The sequence below is a fragment of the Pelodiscus sinensis genome, chromosome 6, assembly GCF_052426305.1.
Source record: "Pelodiscus sinensis isolate ZL-2025 chromosome 6, ASM5242630v1, whole genome shotgun sequence".
In the NCBI taxonomy this organism is placed as follows: Eukaryota; Metazoa; Chordata; order Testudines; family Trionychidae; genus Pelodiscus; species Pelodiscus sinensis.
In genome coordinates this window covers 19808150-19830450 of record NC_143057.1, presented here as the reverse complement: position 1 = coordinate 19830450, position 22301 = coordinate 19808150, and the positions used below count along the sequence as shown (strand labels likewise).

The following is a 22301-nucleotide window of genomic DNA, read 5'->3' as shown; positions in this document are numbered from 1 at the left end:
GCACCGAATGCAGTTGTGCATAAAACTGTTCTCTCTCTCCTTTTTCCGCTTCATTAGCTGGGGCATAGCACATCATGATGGTAACCTTCTGGAATCGGGATTCAAATTTGGCTCTGATAAGACGATCTGATACTGGTTCCCACTATCATTCTTCTGGCGGCTTCTTTGGACAACAGAAGAGCTACTCCTGCTTCATAAAAAGGGGTTAAATCAATGAGAATTGTATATATTTGGGAGAAGAAAGCACAACAACTACATAGCTATCATCAACCGATATATGGAAAAAATAGGTCCAGTTTTGGCCCAGGCACCCTCAGTTCCCCTTTAAACTATCATGTAGTTGGACAGTAAGTTTCCTGGCATACTGCCATGTGCTTTGTTCTAGTGGCCTAGCTGGCAATCCAAGAGATTTATATTTTTATTATTTTCTCTTTCACATTTTACAAATAAAGGAGGCTGCTGAAGCTGATAGAGTTGCCAACCTTCTTCAATCTATGGAGTAAAGAGAACCTCCATCAGCCCATTTCAGAAAGAGATTTCATCTCATTATCTGGAAACCAAATACAATTCACCGAAAAACATTGCACTCCGTTCCCATTGTGCATAGGGCAACACACCGTGTTTGCTAATGGCTATTTGTTTCAAGTGGTAAGCCTTGCATTTCACTAGCAAGAAGTTAATGTTAAGATGACTTCCCTTTACTCATCACCAATGCACACACTATTTTAATGAACTGCTGCAGAAAATTTTTGATTTCACACCATGCAAATGCTCTCTCAAACATCCCTTGTGACTTTTAAATGTTACAGCTATTGATGGTTTTTTTTTTTTTAACTTCTCAAATATGAGATTAGTTTCTATAACCCTTAGTCATGCTCAGTACCATTTCTTCAGAAGTGAAGTTCCATTGAAGTTAAGTCAAAACCTGATATGAGTCACTGTTACTTTGTGCAAATAAGGGTTAGAAGAATCTGATGTATAGTAAATAAAAGTAAAACCTATATGAAACCTAAAATCCTGAATATGTGATAAATTCTTCTAATAACTGCACATAATGAGTGGGAAAACCCATTCTCCATGAAGCTTGCCAGAACTGGACCTTGATAGAGATCAAAGTCATTATTTAACCTTATCTAGATGCATTGGAAGTAACAGTAAAGCTGCGTTGTCAAAGTACTACAAAACTCGTTCTACGGGTCTCCTGACCACAAAGTTCAAGTGATGCTTATTGTTGCAAAATCATTCCATGCTCTGTAAAATCTATTTTTTTTTAGATGGAGAAATCACACTACTTGTTATTCTAGCAAACCAAACGATGTGCACCTTGGAGTTTAAGTCCGCAAATTGGATCTCTTTTTGGGGCTTGCAGACTCCCTTTATAAAATGTTTAAAAGCAGTGGATATTTATTTGGCTGTGAATCTCACACAGGAAATCAATAGTGGCATTCTAAACAGGCACTGTTTAAAATGCAACAACATTTTAGCAAATGGCATAAATAAGATCTCTAAGTACGAGTAGCATTTAAGAGAATAACAAATATATATTTGCCTTGTGTAGGCAAAACCCACTTCTTCAGATGAAGCTCATGATACTATATATATATTTGTTAATCTCTAAGGTGCCAAAGGACTACTCATTTTTTAAATTATAGACTAACACAGCTATACCTCGGAGACAAGATATCTATTAAGGGAAAAGGTTTACATTTTGACTTAAGATATTATTAAAACAAGACAACATAAAAACTGAAATATTGACTACATCTTTAAGAAGTACATCTTGTGTACAAGTTCAGGATACTGTATGCTAGGGGTCACCAACCAGTAAAATCTTGGAGCCTTTCACAGGTGATCCTTTGGCCAGGAGGCTATCAAATGCCAGTACTTCATCTGCCCCTCTCAGCACTGCCATGTTGCTCCTGCCCTGTGCCTTGGAGCTGCCCCCGCCCCAGCAGCCTCTTGCTTGCTGTGTGGGGCGCAGGAAGAGGAGGTGCTGTCATCAGGGTGCCCCTCCCTCTACCCTGAATCCCATCTCCACATGGGGGGGTGGGTAGGGATGGAGAGAGTTTGATGGCTGCTTTTGGGAGTGATGCAGGGCCAGAGTAGGGGTACGCCTTGCTTAGTCCCCTACCCCACCACCGAGAAGCCACCTGTGGTAAGTGGTGCCCAGCTGAAGCTAGCATTCTAAACCCTGGCCCCAGTCCTGAACCCCACCTGCGCCCCAAACCACTGCCCTATCCCTGAGTCTCCCTACACCCCGAACTCCCTCCCAGAGTCAGCACATTGAACCCCCTCCTGCACCTCAACTCCTTGCGACAGGCTCTGCTCAAAACCTCTCCTGCACACAAAATCCTTTAGCCCAAGATCAGAGTCTGCAGCCCCTGCTCCCCAGCCCTCTGCCCCCACTCATGGATGACAGTGAGTGAGGATAAGGGAGGAAGGATGGAGTGAGCAAGGGAAGGGCCTTCGAGAAGAGACAGGAAGTCAGCAGGGCAAGCGTGTCCGGCTTTGAGGTGGATCCTGGATTGCATTTAAATTCAAAAAGTGATCTCATGCTTAAAAAGGTTGGAGACCCCTGGTGTATCTAATAAATGAAGACTAAATCCGTCTTCCTTCACAGGTACATAGAACCCAAGATGTAACTAAAATGCCATGTTTCTGTCATGCTGGTGGCAGGAAGACCCAACTGCTGCCAAGTAGAAAGTCCACCTTGGTCCCCTGTAGAGGCAAGCTTCTCAGTAGCTTTCTATGCATGAATGCAATGGGAGAGGAGGACAGACTACATTTGGGACAGTAGAAGGGTAGGCACGGGAGTAGTATGTCAAGTCTGCTACTCTTTCCCGTAGTGAGCAGAAGCCACCGAGTGGTTCCACATGGGCTCAGATCCAACTGGGAAACTGCCCCTCTAATCCATGGGCATTTTTTAGTACAGCCCTTTCCTAAGGTTATGCATGTTGTTCCAGGGTTTGACTGCTTAATAAGACTCAACTCTTTTACAAAGACTTGCTAAAAGCCAAAAAGCTAAAAGCCATTGGTAGGACAGCCTTAAGTCAATTTTGGTAACAGATGAGCTTATTTGCCATCTGATCCATTTTTAGAAACTCGATCATCATTCCTCCAAGAACTCTCATTCTCCCAAACACGAAGCACTGAAATGGTGATGTAGAACATGACCAAATTAACCAATAGTTTGGGATCATCTAAAAGGTGAGGGGTGGTGAGGAGGAAAGGCATATTTTCTGACTATTTCCATGTGAGGTAAACTGGCAAAACTTCAGAGATTATGAAGCTGTAGGTAACTATCCAGATAGAGAAGCCAACAAGTTCCCTTGACTGCTTGGATCTGATGTTTAGTTCTAAAAAGCTCTGCTTAAAACATAAGACACCTAATAAGAACGGGATGCTCAGCCCCTACTCAAAGTCAATAGGAGCCAGACACTCAACTCCATTAAGACCTGCTGAAAAAGCCAAGCCATAAAATTGTCAACAAATCTACTGACTGTAGCAGTTTTCCTCAACTGCAATACCACATTGTCAGTGTTCCCTCTAAGCTGGGCAGCAGCGAAGCTTCACAGCTGATTTATCAGCCCATCCCAGTAAGTCAGCTCCATGCATAGAGCCCTGAGCCTGACTGGGTGGGGCTGATTAATCACCTTTGAATAGGGTTGCCTGATGGTTTAACAAAAAATACCGAACATCCCCTCCTCCCGCTGCAAAAAAAAAAAAAAAAAAAAAAAAAAAAGTCACTGTACCTTTAAATGGCCCCATGCTTCTCACTCCCTGCCCCCGCCAGACACAGAAATTGTCCCCACTGGGCTTCCGTCCAAGGGAAACAGGACAGGGGACTCGAATAACCGACAGTCCAGGCAATAACCAGACACCTGGCAACCCTACCTATGAAATTCTGCTCCTGCCCATCTTTGAGCCAACACTCCTCATTGCTCCATTCCTCTTCCCCTTTCCTCCTCACCACCCCTCACCTTTTAGGATATAACCAAAACTCCCTAGGCCTTTCTCTTCTTTGCTACGCAAGCCCCTTCCACTTCAATGCTTTTGCTAGAATTGCTTTTGGATGAAGAGAATGAGCTCCAACAGCATTGCTGTCATTGCTACAAGTGCCTAATCCAACATCCCAAGACCACTTCTCTCCTACTTCATTCCAGGTGCGAGAACGATCACACAACACATTTTTTATGTTCGGAATATTCAGCCAAGCTAGCTGAATAGCATGGCAAATTCCAATGAGTTATGGCCATTGTGGACTTAGTGCCTACAAAGTCTACACAACACCCACAAACTACATTGTGGGGAGCCAGTGCATTTTCAAGATGTCTTGAACAAGCTCCTTACCTGAATAATTGCCAAAATAATCCATAAAATGTTCACATTTCAAAGTCTAATTACAAGTTAGCCCTAACTATAGAGTAATCAATAGCTGAAAATAATTGTAAAAACTTGTGCAATCCTCTGAAAGGCATCTTGCTCAAACTCTATGGCAAACGTACAATTCCAGTTCAAAAGTTGCTAGAAATGAAATAATTCACATCATGCTATAATATAGGTAGCAGCAGGTATTGGCCATTCAGATTTTCACTACAGATTTTACTTATTAGTACATTTTGAGCTCTGATCATTTTTTTTTTTGAGAGAGAACAATCAATTCCTGTGCAATTTTGCACTGTGAGTACAGTATTAAATATCCTGAAAGCAGACAGGATCCTTGTTAACTTAAGTTCAATAAAAAACATCCTAACCCCTGCTTCCTTTTTGTCCTTTTGAGAAAACCATGGAGCAATTTGCATTTACAGCTTAGTTCCTGTTTCCAAAACACCCCTTTAACTTTTTCTTTTCTCTTTTTATGGTGGATATAAATGGCACCAAATTGTCAAATCACAGCTATTTTGTGTGCTACCTATACAAATAGGTCTGATTTCTGGCAAGCCATAAAACAATCAATGCTGAATTCCTGTATCCCTTTGATATCACAGCTTGCCTGCAGGGCTTCAAAGCCATCCTCCAGTACTTGTCTTTGGGCACTGCTTTAAAAAAACACTACTTTAGAACATTTTAATCTTCCCTGTTTCCTTGTCTGATTTCTACACGTGCAAACAGAAATAAACAAAATCTTCTCACCAGGGCAATTATGTTTGAAGCAGAAGTAAATCTGGCTTCTCTTTTTTCAAAAAGCTAATGCACTATCCATATTATTAATATCCAATTAATGCACCATATTATTCCTCCTACTTTTGCTTCACTTTAATAAAAAAAAAAGTTCCATAAAAATAAACAAGTTCTCTGCTTGATTAGATCAGTTTACCTTGCTGGAGCTTACTAGAGCTGAATTGTAGCCTAGCTGCTTGGATACGTCAACAGAGTAAATGTACTGCTTTTATCCAACCTCAACAAACTTGTTAACTTATATGCCATTACCATTACCATTAAATGAAAGTTAATTTTAGGACATAGACAGGAAATAAAATCAAATACAAGTTCCTGGTGGCAGAGTCAACTTAAAATATATTGTTTTAAAAACTGGGAGTAAAAAAAGATTGAGGTAATCCATCTTCTTCTAAAATTAAACAATTTTTGTGGTTTTGGAAGCACTTTTTCCACTTAAGTATCCTCCTTTCTACAGTTTATATGAAACATCAAAGATTCTATACAGCTATAGATACACAGGGAAATACCAAAACTGCATGCTAAGTCTCATGAAATGCACAAAGAAAATATACCATTAAGGCGGGGGGGGGGGGGGAGAGAAGGGGGAAGAAGAGTCCCACCCTTATTTTTTTTTTTTTTTTTTTTACTTATTGACCTCTTAGTTGCTACTTAAAATAAGAAAAGAGTTACCTAAACTGTCCTCAAGTATAAATATAATTGAAGCCAGATATGTTGCTGGTATCCATGAGGATTTATATTTCAATCCTTGTGGACTGAAAGGACATAAAGAGTATTTTTACTTAAAAACTTAAGTTGAAGTAAGTATTGGTCTCAATAATTATCCTCCCAAATTTCTGGTGGTCTTTCCCACTGTTGCAATACAGGCTACAAAGCTAGATGGACCACTGGTCCAGCCCAGCGTGGCCAGTTTTATATTCTTATCTTTTGCAAGATTACTTTTGACAATACTACAACTGTATCTGATAAGTACCTAATGCATTTCAAAGACAGAAGCACATAGCCAGCATTTTAATCCTTCTACATAAATACTAAAAATGCTTTTTCCCCCTAAATGGACATGCATTCATAAAAGATACATATTTAAACTAACTGAGGAGTAATTATCTACTTATCCATAGAAGAAAAAAATCTGCTTTACAATCAAGACAGACATGACCCAAGACGCATAACCCATGTTAGTTTAAGGATTAAACAGAAATACAAAAGCCTTTAAAACCCTGATGGTTTTCAGTTAATTAACAAAACACATACATACACCACTATTCTGGTTCTATCCCTATTTCTATTCCCAACTTCTTACAAATTAACCCCTCCACTAGATAAAAAGCTGGACATGAGCTATCAATTTATAATCCAATTAAGCAGTTTTGTCCTCACATAGTTAATATTCTTTTTATCCCAAAGCACCAGTACAAATACTTGTCCACAATTTCTGTTTCTGGAGTGAATAATTTCCCTTGAACTGGTAATACAGCTGCAAAATAAAGCTGTGTAAACGTGTTAAAATTAATGCCCTCGTAGCAGAATCCTTATTTTTTTTTTAAATGGGCTAAACCTGAAGATCCATTTTCATTAATGTTAATGACAAAAATGTAAATAGTGACATTTAATCCATGTTTTTCAAGTATTTTATTCTCTTGTGCAACTTTTGAATAAACTCATCCAAGGATCAGCTAAGCTTTTACATTATCTGGAGACTACTATTCTTGACTTTGGCAAGAAAAGAGTTGCAAAAACTACAATAATTCTGCAGCTGGCTATGACTGAAAAGTCATTTAGTATTCACTGTATCCTTAATTTGCAATAAATCTTTGGGTTTTCATAACAGCTTTACAGGTGGAACTGGTTTATCATTGAAGTTTAGAGACCAGTTATTTCAGATTAATAAAAAAAAGTTACAGAAAATGACTGAGTTGTGTTGCGTAAAAGTAAACAAAAAACTTATCTTCAGTGTCTGATTATATGACTGTCTTAAACACCACTAATTTGCTTCAATGTTTTTCACGCAAGGATAGAGATGCCAGTCTTGATTTATTAATAGTATTATTTTCAAACAGAGAATATGCCAAACATTTTCAGTCGAGTCTGAGTTTAGATTAAATTACTGAAGCCTTGAGGCAACCACCCTGATTTAATCACAGCAGGAGATTCCAAGATCACATCTTGTTCAAGCCAAAAAAATAAAGGCTTTTATTGTTCTAAACTTACTATAATAGGCATGACAACAATAATATTGTAGTAAAATAGTGATGTTCGATAGTTTGCTTTTAAGATTTTAATAGTATGTTGTGAGTAAATACACATAGAAAGATTACATTCAAGGAAAAAGAACTAATTTAGATTTTAATAAAGGAATTAGTATTGAATCTCAACAGCAAAAAAAGCCATCAAGGAAGCAACTAAAACAAGACAAAATGACCAGCTGTCTAGACATACTAATTAACAAGTTTCCTGATTTCAGTTATTTATAAAAAATAAACAAATTTTGATCTAATTTCAAGTGAGCAATATCTAAAATACACTAAATAATGCTCCGTACTTATGCATTCCAAGTTTATATTCACATATGAACCACGGTGGTATAGTTCCTGCTCAGTTGCATTAATATGCAAAGCAATACCTATCCCAGCCACTATCTCTGAAAAACTATATATACACAATTAATCAAGTTAACACACACACACAAAAAAATAGGTTATGTACTAGCAGAATCTACAGCAGCTGTTTAACTTTTCCTGTAAAATACCAAAAACTCGACAAAGTGATCTAATGCAGTACTGTTACACAGAAACTAGATCATTTCTATTAAATTGCTAGCAAACAGAATGGAAAACAAGAACAAAATTATTCCATAGCTAGTCCATTTGATAACAAAATTAGCTTAAGTATTAACTTTTATTCTCACATATCGTCTCCAAAGTCATTTATTCTTTCCACAGGAAAGTTCCACATGTAAACCACCAAACAACGACCAGACATTGGACAAAAAATGTTTGTAATACATAATAAGATATAATGACCATTGTATAAATGCTAACGTAATGCTTATGGAAACCCCAAAAGCCTGCTATTTAGACATCACAGCTACAGTAAGCTAACACAAAACTGAAGACATATCACAATTCAAACACAAAATGCTCCCAGGGCCTTGCTATTTTATACTGTGGGTGTTCGCCCCTCCCCCCACTTTTACAGGAATCCAATTTACAGTCTTAAAAGACCTAACAATACTTTCAGATGTGTGCCTAAAGTTCAGAACCCCAAATCTGGAAGTGTTAGTAGCCTCTGCTTCCATAGATGCATTACTAACAGATCGCAATGGGAAAACGTTTGCAGCACTCAGACCACAAGTGCAGGTAGAGCCCCCTTAAGTCATGGATCTTTGTGGCTACAGCATTAAAAAAACAGCTCAAACTTTGGTGGAGTTACTCCAAATATACACTGGTGTAAGAACAGGATCGGCCTCATTTTTATCATCTCGTAAAAAACTAAATAATGCTAGAGAAAAATACCAAAGACTAAAATAAGCTACCAAAGGCAATGTGTTAAGCAAAAGGACTCGTTATAATGCCATTGACTACCATGATACCCACTGGCATGGCAGCATGGACTCATTCCCAAGTGTCACATGAACAACTTTTAAAATAAATTTTATTTGCACATTTCCAAACTAAGTAAGGCCTTAAACTGAAAACTAAAGGAAAAGAAAACTTATTCCTCAAAACTGTGAACAGACTTTTTAAACAATGAACTATAAAAAAAGATAGGAGTATGTAAAATGGGTTACTCTTTTCAGTGTATTCTCTATTATCCCAGTCTTGGTTACATGTGTTTTGGGGCATACTGCTACAAATAATCACAGTAGTAAATATTTCTTGCATAAGGTTCTGCATTTGCAGTACAGGGGTAAAATCTTGGATCCATTTCATGTAACTGGTACAACTACCATCGACTTGGGCCTCACTCCTTATGTACTGCTAAAAGTATAAGGAGTCTATACCAGTATTTCTCAACCTTTTTTTATATAAAATACCCCTTTTTAAAAAGTATGAGTACCCCCAGTACCTACAGTTTTCAGACATACACAAAAATTTTCTATCATTTCAACACCTTTGTTTAAACAACTTAATCGTAGTCAGGTGGGCAATGAAGTTTTTGGGTGTAAAAAGTACAAAAATAATAAAGCACTATAAAATTTAAAACAAAAATTCAGTTCTCTCCAAATTTCAGTGTTGACGTACCCCCAGAGTTCTCTCAAGTACCCCTAAATGTACTCATACCACTGGTTGAGAAACACTGGTCTATACGATACTTCACACGCATCAAAATGAAAGAGTAGTTAAAGAAAGCAAGCATAACCTTTACAACTTGCCCAAGTGATTCTTTTACACTTTAGCTACCAAAAATGCTCGTCATAAAATGCCTGCAAGATTAAAACATGTAACACAAGAAAAGCAGTGGTATCAAATGTTGTTCAGGCTGAGCTGGGGTTTAACAGCATTAATTATAGTATAATAGTAAAACTTACTATATTACAAGCAAACTCAGTATTTTGAATGTATGCTATAATGGGACAGAGAGAATAAAAAAAGCTTGCTGCAAACGCTTTAAAATAATAATACTTCTTTAATAAAAATAAGTAAACTCCAAGAAAACAAGCCTTTCTTCTGTTTAAAAATATAGCAAGTAATTTTTTCACTCAAAGATACACGTGTCTTCAAGGAATGGAATATTATTACTGGGCAAATTGTAAATTTCAAATTCTTATCACTAGCCATTTTGAGATGAACAAAGGCTATCTGTAATTTTTTAGGGAGTAAATGACATGGCTGTTACATAGTACATCACTTCTAGTACTAGCTTAAAGATAAGCCAAGCTTAAATCTGCATCTCTACATTTCTAATTTTCAAGCACCAAGTACAACCATCAAGACTCTTTCTTGCAGGACCTGGATCCCAGAATCTCAACTGTTTCAGATGTATGTCTGCAAAGCCACTTCTCGCCCTTCCACCACAGCTCCTTCAAAAAAATATGCTGCCAACGATGGCTTTAACCTGCTACTGCCACCATAGAGCCCCATTCAAGGTGATGTTCATTGATGATGAATTCTCAACAGGTCTTGTAAACAAAATCCCCATGGGATCCATAGGGAGACAACTCTCACAGTGGCGCATGGACCCATGCCACATGCAGATCTTCAACACCAGAGCAGGCCTTCAATTTGAATGTGCAAAGGAAGTCTGTCAGATAGGGACGAGAGAGGTGGAGGCACCATGAAAGATGTTAGACTCTCTTACATGTGCTACTAGCAACAAAAAAACAAATTTCAGCCTAAGAAAAACGTTAGTTCAGTTTTCAAGCTGAACCTTGTACAAACAAACAGCGAAGTGCAAACTAAACTTGTTAGTTTCATTTTTTTTCTTCTCATACAAGCAGCTTGCAAATAATGGAGGGGCATGTTATCCCTTTAAAAATAAACCACTCTTCCCATGTTACACATAAATGTTAAAGAAAATATGTTAGAAATATTCTAGTTTTATTAGGTTTCATAAGTCTGTTTTTAGAAACCTGACTTGAGGTATAACCTGGTCTGACAAAGGCTCTCTAATGTATCAGTACACTCAAATACAATCTCTTGTGTACCATTACCAATTGCCCAACACAAACTTCTTAACATTAAATCATTTTGAATCACTGTTGTACATCCTGAAAGCACTATAATTACAGACGGAAGTCATGAACTGGAAATAAAGCCCTAAGTGTGAAGTGGGGTACACAGCAAAGATTATGTAAGTGTTTTAAATAGTTTATGGAAAAATAAATACAAAGTGCAACAAGTATTACAGAATTGATAGGAGTTGTGTGTACAGTTATTGCTTCATTTAAAGCAAAAGAATTCTGTAAAGGTCTTTATCAAATGCTTTAGTACAATATCTATTTTTAATTTCCACCAAACTGGAATTAAACATTTGAACATAGCTTTAAAGATCAGGTTCAACAACTAATCTCAAAATTATGCCGATGATTTACAGAAGTGTTTTTAAAAATAAATTACCTCAAATTCCCAAAAGACAATTTGATGGAGCATTTAAAAGGGGGCCTTCTTTTCTGGAGTAGGATATGCTTTATTAAAATTCTAAGCTTGCCCTGTCTCCCATGCACTGAATGAAAACACCATATTTGCTGGACTCCGACCCAAAGCTTGAAGTTTTTCCTCCCAAACAATTTCAAATTTCTTTTTAGATCATTTGCCCCCGAGTTAGCATACAAAACTGAAGTAATGTCCTTCCACAAGCATATAAACACAGCTTGGATTTCCTTTGCAAGTCTATAAATGCTGACCACCTTGTCTTTCAGCTCTTGTTTTGGGCAGAAATTGTAGGAGCACAGTGTGTATCTGTGCAACAAGAGCATAATGGGTAACTCTCTCAGTGACTGAACTGAGATTTGTGTGCCAGACCTTGTATTAGCAGACTCAGACAGTACATTTAGGCTTAATACAAGCTGCTCAGTATCTTAAAGAATGGCAATATCTATTTGCTATGAAGTGACAAAGATATTTTTGTGCAGTTTTGCACTTCTTGCATATAACAAACCTAGTGTTTTCTCCTCTGCGTCTTACCTCTCAGAATTTGAAAAATCAACACCCTTATCTCACTGTTCTTTTCTTACAACTGTGAGGCTATACATAATTCACAGTCTAAAGTTACGCTTGTTTATATAAAACTATAGCTCAAGAAAAGTCTGTCATTTCATACATCTGTACTTTAATAGCTCAGAATAGTTGGTTAGATACAAATCAATCGTTTACCTGGAATTATGGAAGTTAAAGATATTTAGGGTCACAGCATACTATATATTTTAGAACAGAGCACTTCTATCTATCACCCAGATGTATCCAGGAAATCTGAAGAAACATATCTGAACTCCTAAGTGGAATCGGGGAATTCTGTTTAAGATCAGTAGTAAGATGCAGCCCTTTGTGGGCAAATAGCAAAAACAGCTAAGCATAGACACTATGCAGTATGTCATTCCCCACAAACATTACTGCAATTTCTGTTTCATAGTGATCAGAATCCCATTGCCTAACACATGACAAAAATTACATTACCAAGGGAGGGTAAATGAGCTTTGGACAATATATTGAGGACCCTTTCTCTCACACACACACACACACACCCATCCACCAATGTTCAGAACGTTTTGAAATCTATATGCCTTTTGAAATTCATGTACTAGATCCTCAAACGTTTATGACACACACAGAACCGTGTCACTGAAGTAGGACAAAGCTTGTTGTCAAACAGATGGCCACATACAGAAAGGAGTAATCATATAAATCACTTTCCCATCCTCTCTTCACTTATTTAATCACATGCACAGTACAGCAAAACAGACTGAATTACAACATCAGTATATTAGGAAATGGTTTTACACTATACTCAGCAAGACCTCAAATAATGTTTTACAAAGCAGAACCACACATGCAGAGAGCATGTAAATTCCAACATTAAAAAAAAAAACTATATGCGTATTTTCTTTTCTCTGTGCTTTACGTACTTCTTAATTACAGAGAGAAGATAAAAATGATTCAGCAGAAACTAAACATAAATACACCCAATCTACTGACACACACACATTCAACTTCTTTAAATTACTTCCAAGATGCCTGTAGTCAAAACCTAGGCTCTCACCAACACATTTTAGGTTCATGCTTTGCATAGGAATCTGTTCAGGTACATTGTCAATTTAAAGCAGGAATCTCTAAAACTCAAGTACAATTTCAAAATGTCTATTATACACTCTTTCTGTACATTAGATGGCATTAGTAAACATTTTATACTCATCTATTTCAGGAAAGTGGAAGTGTATTAATGACTTTTAACCTCAAAATATTCTGGCTAAACATCAACTCAATTGCCCTCTTGACTCTACAGCTGGTCCTTTCAGACTATAGTTGAAATCCCTTGATGGCCAATTCCACTGCTGATGCTGTAATTATTCTGCCGATAAAAGGATATCTGCCCTGAGGGCAACAAGTCTCATGTTTTATGAGCATCACATTTTAGAAGAATAAGTCCAAAATCTCCCTGACAAAAATTATGACAACTTCTAACATATTTGATGGGCTCAGTTCAGCTATAAAGTGAAACTTTACATCCACAACTGACTGCTCCAAGTAGGAGTGTTCTAATGTTCAATTCTGTTTGTATTACAGAGCATAATGCAAGATAAATAGAAGGCACACTCCAGATACTAGTACAGCAAAAAAGGATCATTCCCAGATCCCAATCAAGTTGCTAAAGTTACCAACAACTTACTCCTTCATGTCAACAGGTGTTCTGCCATAAATTTTAAAAAGAAGAGGAACAGGCTTCTGATTTTTAAATCCCCAGAAGGTAAAAAGAATAATAATAAGAGTTGATAGGATGGAAAGACATCATGCCTCTAATTTTCATGTTTTTACATTTCTGTAAAGAACATGCCACACAGAAGCCAAGCTCATTAGTACAGTCTTACTCTGTGGTAGAGCCAGTACACATGAGTAACTGACCCATAAGAAAGAAGGGGGGGAAATAGACCCAAATAGTTCATAGTATAGGTTGCATGAGCCACCTTGTTTTCCCTCCCCTTCACATACACATTAATGACAACAAATTTCTACATTTTCAATGGCATTGTCTTGACTCCACTAAATTGTTTTACTGACCATTTTTCTACTTCTTCCATATTTTTGTTGCATGTTTAAGGTCTAATGGCCTAAGTTTGGGCCTTTAAAATACTTAAGAATCTTATAAAATTTAATATTAAATGTATTTTGATGAAAGGTTAAATTCAAACAAAATGCAGTTACATTGTAATTTTAAACATTAAATATTAAAAATTTGGTGTAATAAAAATTAACCTACCCAATATGATCAGGGAACCAACTGCTTCTCCTTTGTAAATAATCTTGGTATTTATATAGCAATAGAAAATTTAGCCTGTGATAACATTCGATTCCACTGACATGCTTTTAAATATTGTGCCTCTACTTTAACAAGCATCTTCCCATTTATCAGAATCAATAAATTCGGCACATTGCAGGATAGCTCCAAATTATTTTATAAGTAAGGTTATCGGTGCCTTGAAGCATAAATGATCCAAAAACTAATCATTGCATTATTGGAGTTATTACATAATTTGTATTGAAATAATATACCACCGCTATTTTAAAAACCTTTTTTATGCCGACTACATCATAAAGTCTGAACGTAATCACACAAATGGTCCTGTGGTTTTCAATGGGTCTACTCTTGAGTAAAGGGGTAGCAGCAAGCCAAAAGCACTACAAGAAACCAAGTCATTGAAAGCAACAGCATAATACATTTTACAATAGATAAATTATTCCATCATAAGGAGAACAATAGAGGAACAAATGTTAAGGGTAAGCTAGGTTTTAAGGGGAGATTTGATTTAAAATAGTGAGAATGTGCCTTTGAAATGGAGAGGAGTAGATGCTGTGGATGGCAGCAACTGCTGAAAAGACAATACCCAACAGCACCAGTGTGTGTGAAAGGACATCAAGGAGGTGAGTGCTAAAACGAGGGAGATTGAAAAGAAAAAGGGTTTATAAGGTAAACTGGAGGGACCCCACTGAACGTTTTAAACAAACAAAAAGCTACACTCTGCTCATAACTCAATCTTCACATTAAACCAGTGTAACTTTGGGGTACACACTTCTCTCTATTTGTACATGCAGCTCCCATTGCAAGAATGAAGGTTAAATACACACTGCCTGGACACACCTTTGCTTTTTAAGTTGCCCTATAGTTACTAGTTATAGTGCCAACGACGCGTCAAAAGACAACATGCAATAACAAAGCTGCACACAGAGCTTTGATATTTTATCTATTGTAAGATATTTGTGTAAACATATCATTTTCAGAAAGGTCTAGTTTCACAACAGAGTTTTCTTGACAATAATCCTTTGTAATGCTCCAAATTAAACTGCAATAAGTAACTTTGTAGTAGCACACATTATATACCCAATTAAACCTATGATACCATATCCAATTATTACTATCTTCAGAACAATATGACAGATCTGCAAATAGTCTTAACTTCTGGTGCTAGTTATTATCATACATATTAAACCAACTATTTTCATCCTGATTCCATGGAAGCAAATATACTGATGTCACCTATCAAAAACCTAAGGAATAATGTTATAAGCAACCAATGAAATGACACACTGCTTTATCTGTGCTGTATACCTACTTCCCTCCTCCAAATCCTGGGATTTGATTTGTCTGACAAGCTACCAAATGTTTCTCTCTGATAAATTGTTCCAAGGTGTTTAATCCATTAATATTGACTACCCATCCAGATGAGGAAAAGATCATTTCATATATCAAGAGAGGCAAAGTTGGAAAAATATTACTTCAGAATGTAGTTTTATTTAAGGATATTTATGTTCATATTTTGAAATGCAAATTTGTGTTTTAATGGTCATAAAGGCTTAACTTTTTGAATCTTAGCATCTAGTGTTATTGTCTGACTCCACCAAAATGCCACACAATTGTGAAAATTTAAATCAAGAAATTTTTAAGATGCTTAAAAACAAACAATGATATCAACTGAAAATTATACTAAAAGAAGTAAATCTTCCAAGCTTTGTTTTTACAGAAAGTGATCAACAAAAGATTGGAATAGTGATAGAAAGAGAGCGGGACATCTGATTGGAAGCAAAAGCATTACAATGAAATATTTTAGATATGGTGAACACAATCTGTAGTTAAATCAAACTTTAATAAGATAAATTAATTTTTTTTGCAAAAAACTTGTTGAACACTTCTCCATCCACTAAGTGGCAGTCACATGGGACACAGAAGAACAAACTCTTGTTTGAGTACTACAAATAAACTTGAAGTGTTTTTAATATCCTGAAACTAATCTTCCACACTGTCACTTATAAGGTCTGAAATGACTAGGAGATTTTTGACATGTCAAAATGAACCCTGGAAGTGGAAGACCTGTTCAGCACAGACTGACTTGACAACTAACTGTTCCCAATAAACAGAAAATGGTCTCTTATAATAGGAGTCATGTGTAATTACAATATGACAAGTCCTCTCCAGGCCTATGTAAGCTGGCACTTTTCCCAGCACTTGTCACATCATGAAAAGCACATACAAATAAAAATCCAAAATAAACACTTTAAAACAATGGTTTAAATAGCTGCATAACGTAACTTTGCAGCCCAGCTACTCAACAAAACAACCATACATCTTTTACTTGCCAAGTACTAAAAATATGACAATTAAACTAGCTCTACACCACACCTAGCAACAATCCCCACGTCTGGGCTACAGAGTCAAGTTCCCTCAGGCTGGACAGAAAGTCATTAGCATGGGGAATAAAGGCAGAGAGTGTCACAAAACACCACTACAGTGTAAGTATAGCTCTAAGGTATGAAAAGCACTTTATACCATTGATTTCAGTGTAACATTTAAAGTATACGGATAAAATTACCTAAACTGTATAGACTCCTTTCACAGCTCTCAGTCCTTCAAGATTCTTAGAAAAATTATTGAAAGCAATATTAATTTGCATTTTTCTGCATATCAGTCCCTAACAAATAAGAACAAAGATGGGAAATTGCAAGAAAATCCATGGTTTTTACAGGTAATTTCTGCACTGACAGTATAGCATATACGTATGAAAGTATTCAAAATTGTATTATTCACAGTACTGGACAATACTTAGGACCTTATAGAGTACACTGCATGACTATTTTAGGGACATGAATATAAGTTAGATTGTGTGATGGGGTAAAGGGAACTGTTAATTTGTTCCCAGGGAAGAGAGCAATCTAAATACTATTTGCTACTAAATACCAAACCTATTAACTCAGTGTAAAAATAAGAAACTCATAGTTTAATGTTTGGTAAGTGAAAAGCATTTACACAATTATACACATTAACAAAGCAAGAGCTGTGCTATCTCTGAATTCAACAATGATTGTTTTCCTCTCTTTATGTTCAATAATTCCCACATAGTTCTAAGCAGAATGGATTTATTATGATGTTGTTCTAAGGAACTACAGGAGTTCTAGATGCTAATAAAGATTACAGATCAAATGGGAGATAACTACTAACTACTGTGTCTACTTAGAAAAATAAACCTGCACACAAACAAAGCACCTTATTATATTTGTACTGATACCTCCACTAATCCAACTAAAGCAGCCAGCAGCTTTGAGAGCAAAAGAATCAAAACTGAAAACAGAAGATTTCCATTCATGAAATCAAATAATACCTCCCTCCCTCTTTTTTAAAAGGTCCTATACTAGTTAAAAAGTAAGAATAGCGATAAGGCAAACAAGAACAGAAACCCAAAAGATAGCATAACTAGTAAAAACAGAAGTCAAACCATACTAAGTCATATCCATCCCCAAACTCACCAGCAAGGCATATTGATACTGTCCTCCAGCCCATATACTTACTACACTGAACAGAAATGTAGTAGATCTAGCAACAGGATGCAACATGTAGCACAAAATATGCCACTCTATCCTGTCGATGTACAGGGTAGGGTCTGAGAGATTCTGACGTCATTCAAAAGTGAAATAAGGCATAAGGATGCTGCCCAAGATAAGCTCTAGCGCAAGTTTTTCCCCAATGCAGTCACAGGCGGCAGAGATTAAAGATGATTGCTGCAGCAACTCAAAGTCATTACAAGACAAGGTGGGGAAGAAAACAAAAATAAACCACTTGGATACAATAATGCCCAGACGCCAATGCCTTTAGCATGAGAGCAAATAGAAAGCTGCTTTTGTGGCCCCACCTGAACATCATGCAACAAATCTATCAGCTGCTTAACTGCCAGCTCAACCAGAGGAACTGGGGAGTTCTCGTTTCGGAGGAGGAAAATAGAGTACACCTGGGGGCCCTTGCATGCAAGGAGTTCAGAGATGCCAGGAGCCCGACTGTGGTTCTCTGCCGCAGCAACAGCGCTGCCGCCGCCTGCCAGCGCTCCGAGCATGCATGTAAAGCAGGGTTTGAAAGGCGAGCGTTTCTCTCTCCCCTTATACAAACACGGTCAAGCCATATTTACCGAGCCACTTTGGTATTCGAGCCCTACCTCTTTTTGGCCTAGGGAAGCTTTCATGCAAGTGGAAGACGACTTTCTCCACAAAGTGCTGAATGTTACTGTGCTCGGGTCCTCTAACAAACACCATCCAGTCGTGGGTAAAGCCCTCCACGGTGGGTTTCTTCCTAACCTGGGCTCGGTGCCCCAGCTCCAGTTTCACCTGAACAGCACACTGAGGGGAGAGAGGCAGAGGCACCATGAGCAGGCAGGCGAAGGCTCGCACTCCGCGCCAGGGCAGCGCGAACACACCAATGCACAAAGGAAAGGGCCATAGCACAGGGGGTGCGGGGAGGGAAGCCACTGAACGTGCGTTCCCCAGCCCGGGCGAGGCGAGGCTGTAGCGGAATGCAGCCTCGAAGCAGGCAGGCAGACCCTCCAGCCCGATACAATGGGCGCGCAGGGAGGCGAGCGGGGCGGTAGAGCCCAGGCGAAGCACACGGGGAGGGGGAGCCAAGAGGGAGGGAGGAACCCCATAACGCTCTCCAGGAGCGAGCCGTGGATCGCTCCCGACATGGCACGTCCACAGCCAGGAGCTCCACTCGGCAGCGTGCGCAGCCAGCTCGCAGGGGCATCACACTGAAAACGGGCAAGGTGCGCAAGGGGGGGGGGGGGCTGGGGATGAAAACAAAAAAACAACCCCCATGCAGGAATGAACACGCCAGCGGCTGCTGTGCCAGAGCGCAGGGCTCGGTGGAAAACCGGGGGAGGGGGGCACGCCACCAGCGGGCTCTGCACACACACATGCATAAGGGTAAAGTTACTGGGGTGCCGCTGGCTGTCAGAGCCACTCCGGCGAGAACGCACCATCCTAAGCGGCGCCTCCTGCGCGGAGAGTCCCCTGTACTGTACTCACTGCTCCCCTGGCTGCGGCGGCTGCGGCTGCAGAAATATGGCTGGGTTATTATTCGCCTCCACCGTCTCTCTCCCTCTCTGGCGGTGTGTGTGCGCTTCATGCAATTGCAAAGCGAGGCGGGGAGGGAGGGAGAGCGAGAGGAAAAAGCCACACACTTAAAAAAAAACCCAACACACCAACCTTTCGCTAATTGGAAGCACTAAACGGTGTCTGGGCAGCGCAGGGAGGAGGAGGAGGAGGAGAGGAAAGGGAGGGGAGAGAAGGGGGTTGTATGTACTTACCGAACTGGCCATGCCTGGGGGCCCTGGGGTTTGCTGGGGTATGTACTTTTGTCCCCCACCCCACCCCCTGAGCTCTAATTCATGAAGAGGCGGATGTGACTGAGGGTGCGCACGGGAGAGGAGGGTAGATGGCGGACATTCTCTTTCTTTCTTTTCCCCCTGTCTCTTTCGCTCTCTCTCTTATTAAACTGAGCCCCTCGCAGCAGCTCCAGCGGCTGAGTCTGAGAGACTAGAGCATGCGCCCTGCACTTCCAGCCTGACACTGAGACAGACATAGCCCTGTGCAAAGAAGGGAGGGAGAAAACGAGGGAGAGCGTGGAGGGAGAGGTAAAAAGAGCCAATCAAACACAGTAACTAAATCGCTAACCCCTCCGGCCGCCCTCACACTCTGATCATTGCCATCACAACCCCAACGCATTACTTAAAGTAACAGGTTACTGAGGGGAAGGGGCGGGGGACCCCGGGACCCCAACCCCCCAGCCCCGAGTAAACGACTCAGGTCTGACAATAAAAACCGGATTAAAACTGCTGGAATGTAACCAATGTCTAGAGCCTGAGCCCCCAGCAGTAAAGCAGGGGACGAGGAGGAGACACTGTACGACGGAGGCGAGCTACTTGAGTTTGTCTGTCTGGGAATTTCAGAGGGATCTTTGGTTTCCACAAAGATAAGAGGAGAAAGGAAATGAAGAAAATCAAAACCTTAACTTTCGTGAAGAGTTTTTCAAAGGAACACAAAAGGCAGCCTAACGTCACTTGAAATCGCCTTTTTAAAACTTGTGTGGGGACAAAAAGGAAGGAAGGTTAAAAATATGCCTGGTTTTTAAAGTATCTAAAAACACACCGCTAATCGTAAAGAGCCTTTCCCAAGACTGATCCGTAGGATTGAATGAGGGTCTCTCTGCGGCAAGTACTTAAAAACGTCTCCTAAGCGCCTTAATGATAGAAATGTACAAGTTATCAGTTTCTAAGAGGTAGGGGCTGTAAACGTGTTTACGTTGTATTTTGGTAGTCTGCTGGCTTGCATCAGGACTAGTAATAACCCTCTTACGAACACGCGGTGCAACTAGCAAGCTTAAAATAGTAAATAAAGTTAATACTTAATTGATATAAATTGGATTACGGTCTTTATGCGCTTTAGTAACAGCAAATGTAATCCATGTAAGAGTACTAATCTGGCTAAATTCCTGAGTGACAAACAACTAGTTGCTCCCCGAACTCTGCTGACACAAATGTTCAGTTCTTGCTATTATCTGATCGATGTCGGGAGAACCGGCGTGGGGGGAGGGCATTATTTCATTTCATGAAAGAGGTCAGATAACCATGGTCAGATAACCATTACCACACTGTAGCAATCAGGCAACACAATAAGCGACTAAGTGTAGTAAAAGTAGAATGTGAAAAAAAGGAGAAAACAGTTTTCTAGAGTTGGCAAAATAAAACCTGTAAAAGAAGCCAACATAGATCTGTCTCTCCCTGATCCAAAACTGATTTTTCTAATCTATTAAAACTATGGTAACAAGAAGCAAAGGGCAACAAAATTTCCGTAATCTCTAGAGCCCCTTTAGAGCCGGGTCAGAGGGACCTGTTGATCTCCTTTTTGCCAAACCTGACCAACTTTAAAGGTCCTGTAACTTTTACTCTAGTAAACAAGAAAATTTTACTTCAGCGTATAAAGCTATCAACCCAACAACGTTCTGGTTCTTAACAGGGAACTCTTAAACAAGTATTTTAAAAGGTACTCTTCAGTAAATTTGGAAAAAAATTCCCGTGCTACAAAGTTTTTAAAATTAGCTAGAAGTGTTTCCGTGGGTTTTTTCACTTAAAATACCGAAGGTAAATTGCCTGTGGTGTTCTTCACCTAAGCATTGGAGGATACTGTATAAAACTTGGGAAATTGACTAGAAAATGACTGGACAAAATTAAAACTCATTAGTTTTCTTTGCCAACCTTAAAAGAAAGCCAAGAAGTAAATAAGCAGCAGAGATAACAAAATGCAAATTTATTTATGTTCAGTCTTTTCTGTTTAGCTACAGAAGGGTCTGTTCTTCAAAAGCAACACAATTAACTTTATTCAGGTCAATAACACCTTTGAAGTCAATGGATCTGCTTGCCTGAATGAAAGTACTGAGATAGATACCTCTCTACTGAATCAGGCTTTGCAATATTATTTGTTATATAATATTTGTAACATGTTTTTAAATATGATTTTGATCCAGTATGTCTCTAAATTTTTTTCAAATTGCAACATATTAGGGGGCAAAAAGATGTTCCTCTTTTCCATTGATGGATCCTGTACGCTTCCTGGTCTAGAAGATCTGCAATGAAAATAAACAAGACAACCCAGTGAATTAAATAAATTATTAAAACAAACAATGGCGGGGGAGGGGAAGAACTTTCAAAGCCCCAGCTTCCATCCGGGCTATTCAAAAAACCAATATTTCTGGAGATCTATAATTTACAGTCCGTAAAAGCCCTTTTAGGAAACAAAGCAAGGAAATATACTATGGATGCATTAAATGAACAATTATCACAAATGATGGTGGGTAGCAGAGCATAACAATTTAAGTTTATTTAAATATTGTTTGCAGTGTTATTAACTGGTTGCAAACTTTATTTTAAAAACTAGATCCTTTCTTTAGCATATATAATAGTGAATGATTGTTCAGGGCACATAAATAGGCCAATGCGATTTCCAATGAGCTTCCTGTTCACAAAGCTTTATTCCGTTTGCTGATAACCTTCTGAATTGTATCTACCATAATAGTATTTTACCATCTATAAAGTTCTAACTTACCCTGTTTGAGTAATGAAAATAGTAATTGATTAGGTCAACAATGCAAAAATTAAACCC

General features: G+C 38.7%; 1 protein-coding gene across 7 annotated transcripts in view; it reads right to left on the bottom strand.

Annotated features, from left to right (window-relative positions):
• The window catches only part of MLLT3 (MLLT3 super elongation complex subunit), a 220479-nt gene extending 200745 nt beyond the window's left edge, over positions 1-19734 (bottom strand). The window contains exons 1-3 of one of the 7 annotated variants that reach the window (XM_089779180.1): positions 19451-19730; positions 19121-19195; positions 18308-18488 (exon numbers count right to left, since the gene is read on the bottom strand). In XM_089779180.1, the coding sequence (XP_089635306.1) occupies positions 18308-18488; positions 19121-19123 (184 nt within the window). In that variant the 5' untranslated portion in view covers positions 19124-19195; positions 19451-19730. Of the gene's footprint in view, positions 1-17627; positions 18268-18307; positions 18489-19120; positions 19360-19450 lie in introns of those variants that run through there. The other 6 variants (XM_089779182.1, XM_089779178.1, XM_089779179.1 and 3 more) reach the window with 6 other exon arrangements.
• Positions 19735-22301: the final 2567 nt, after the last annotated feature.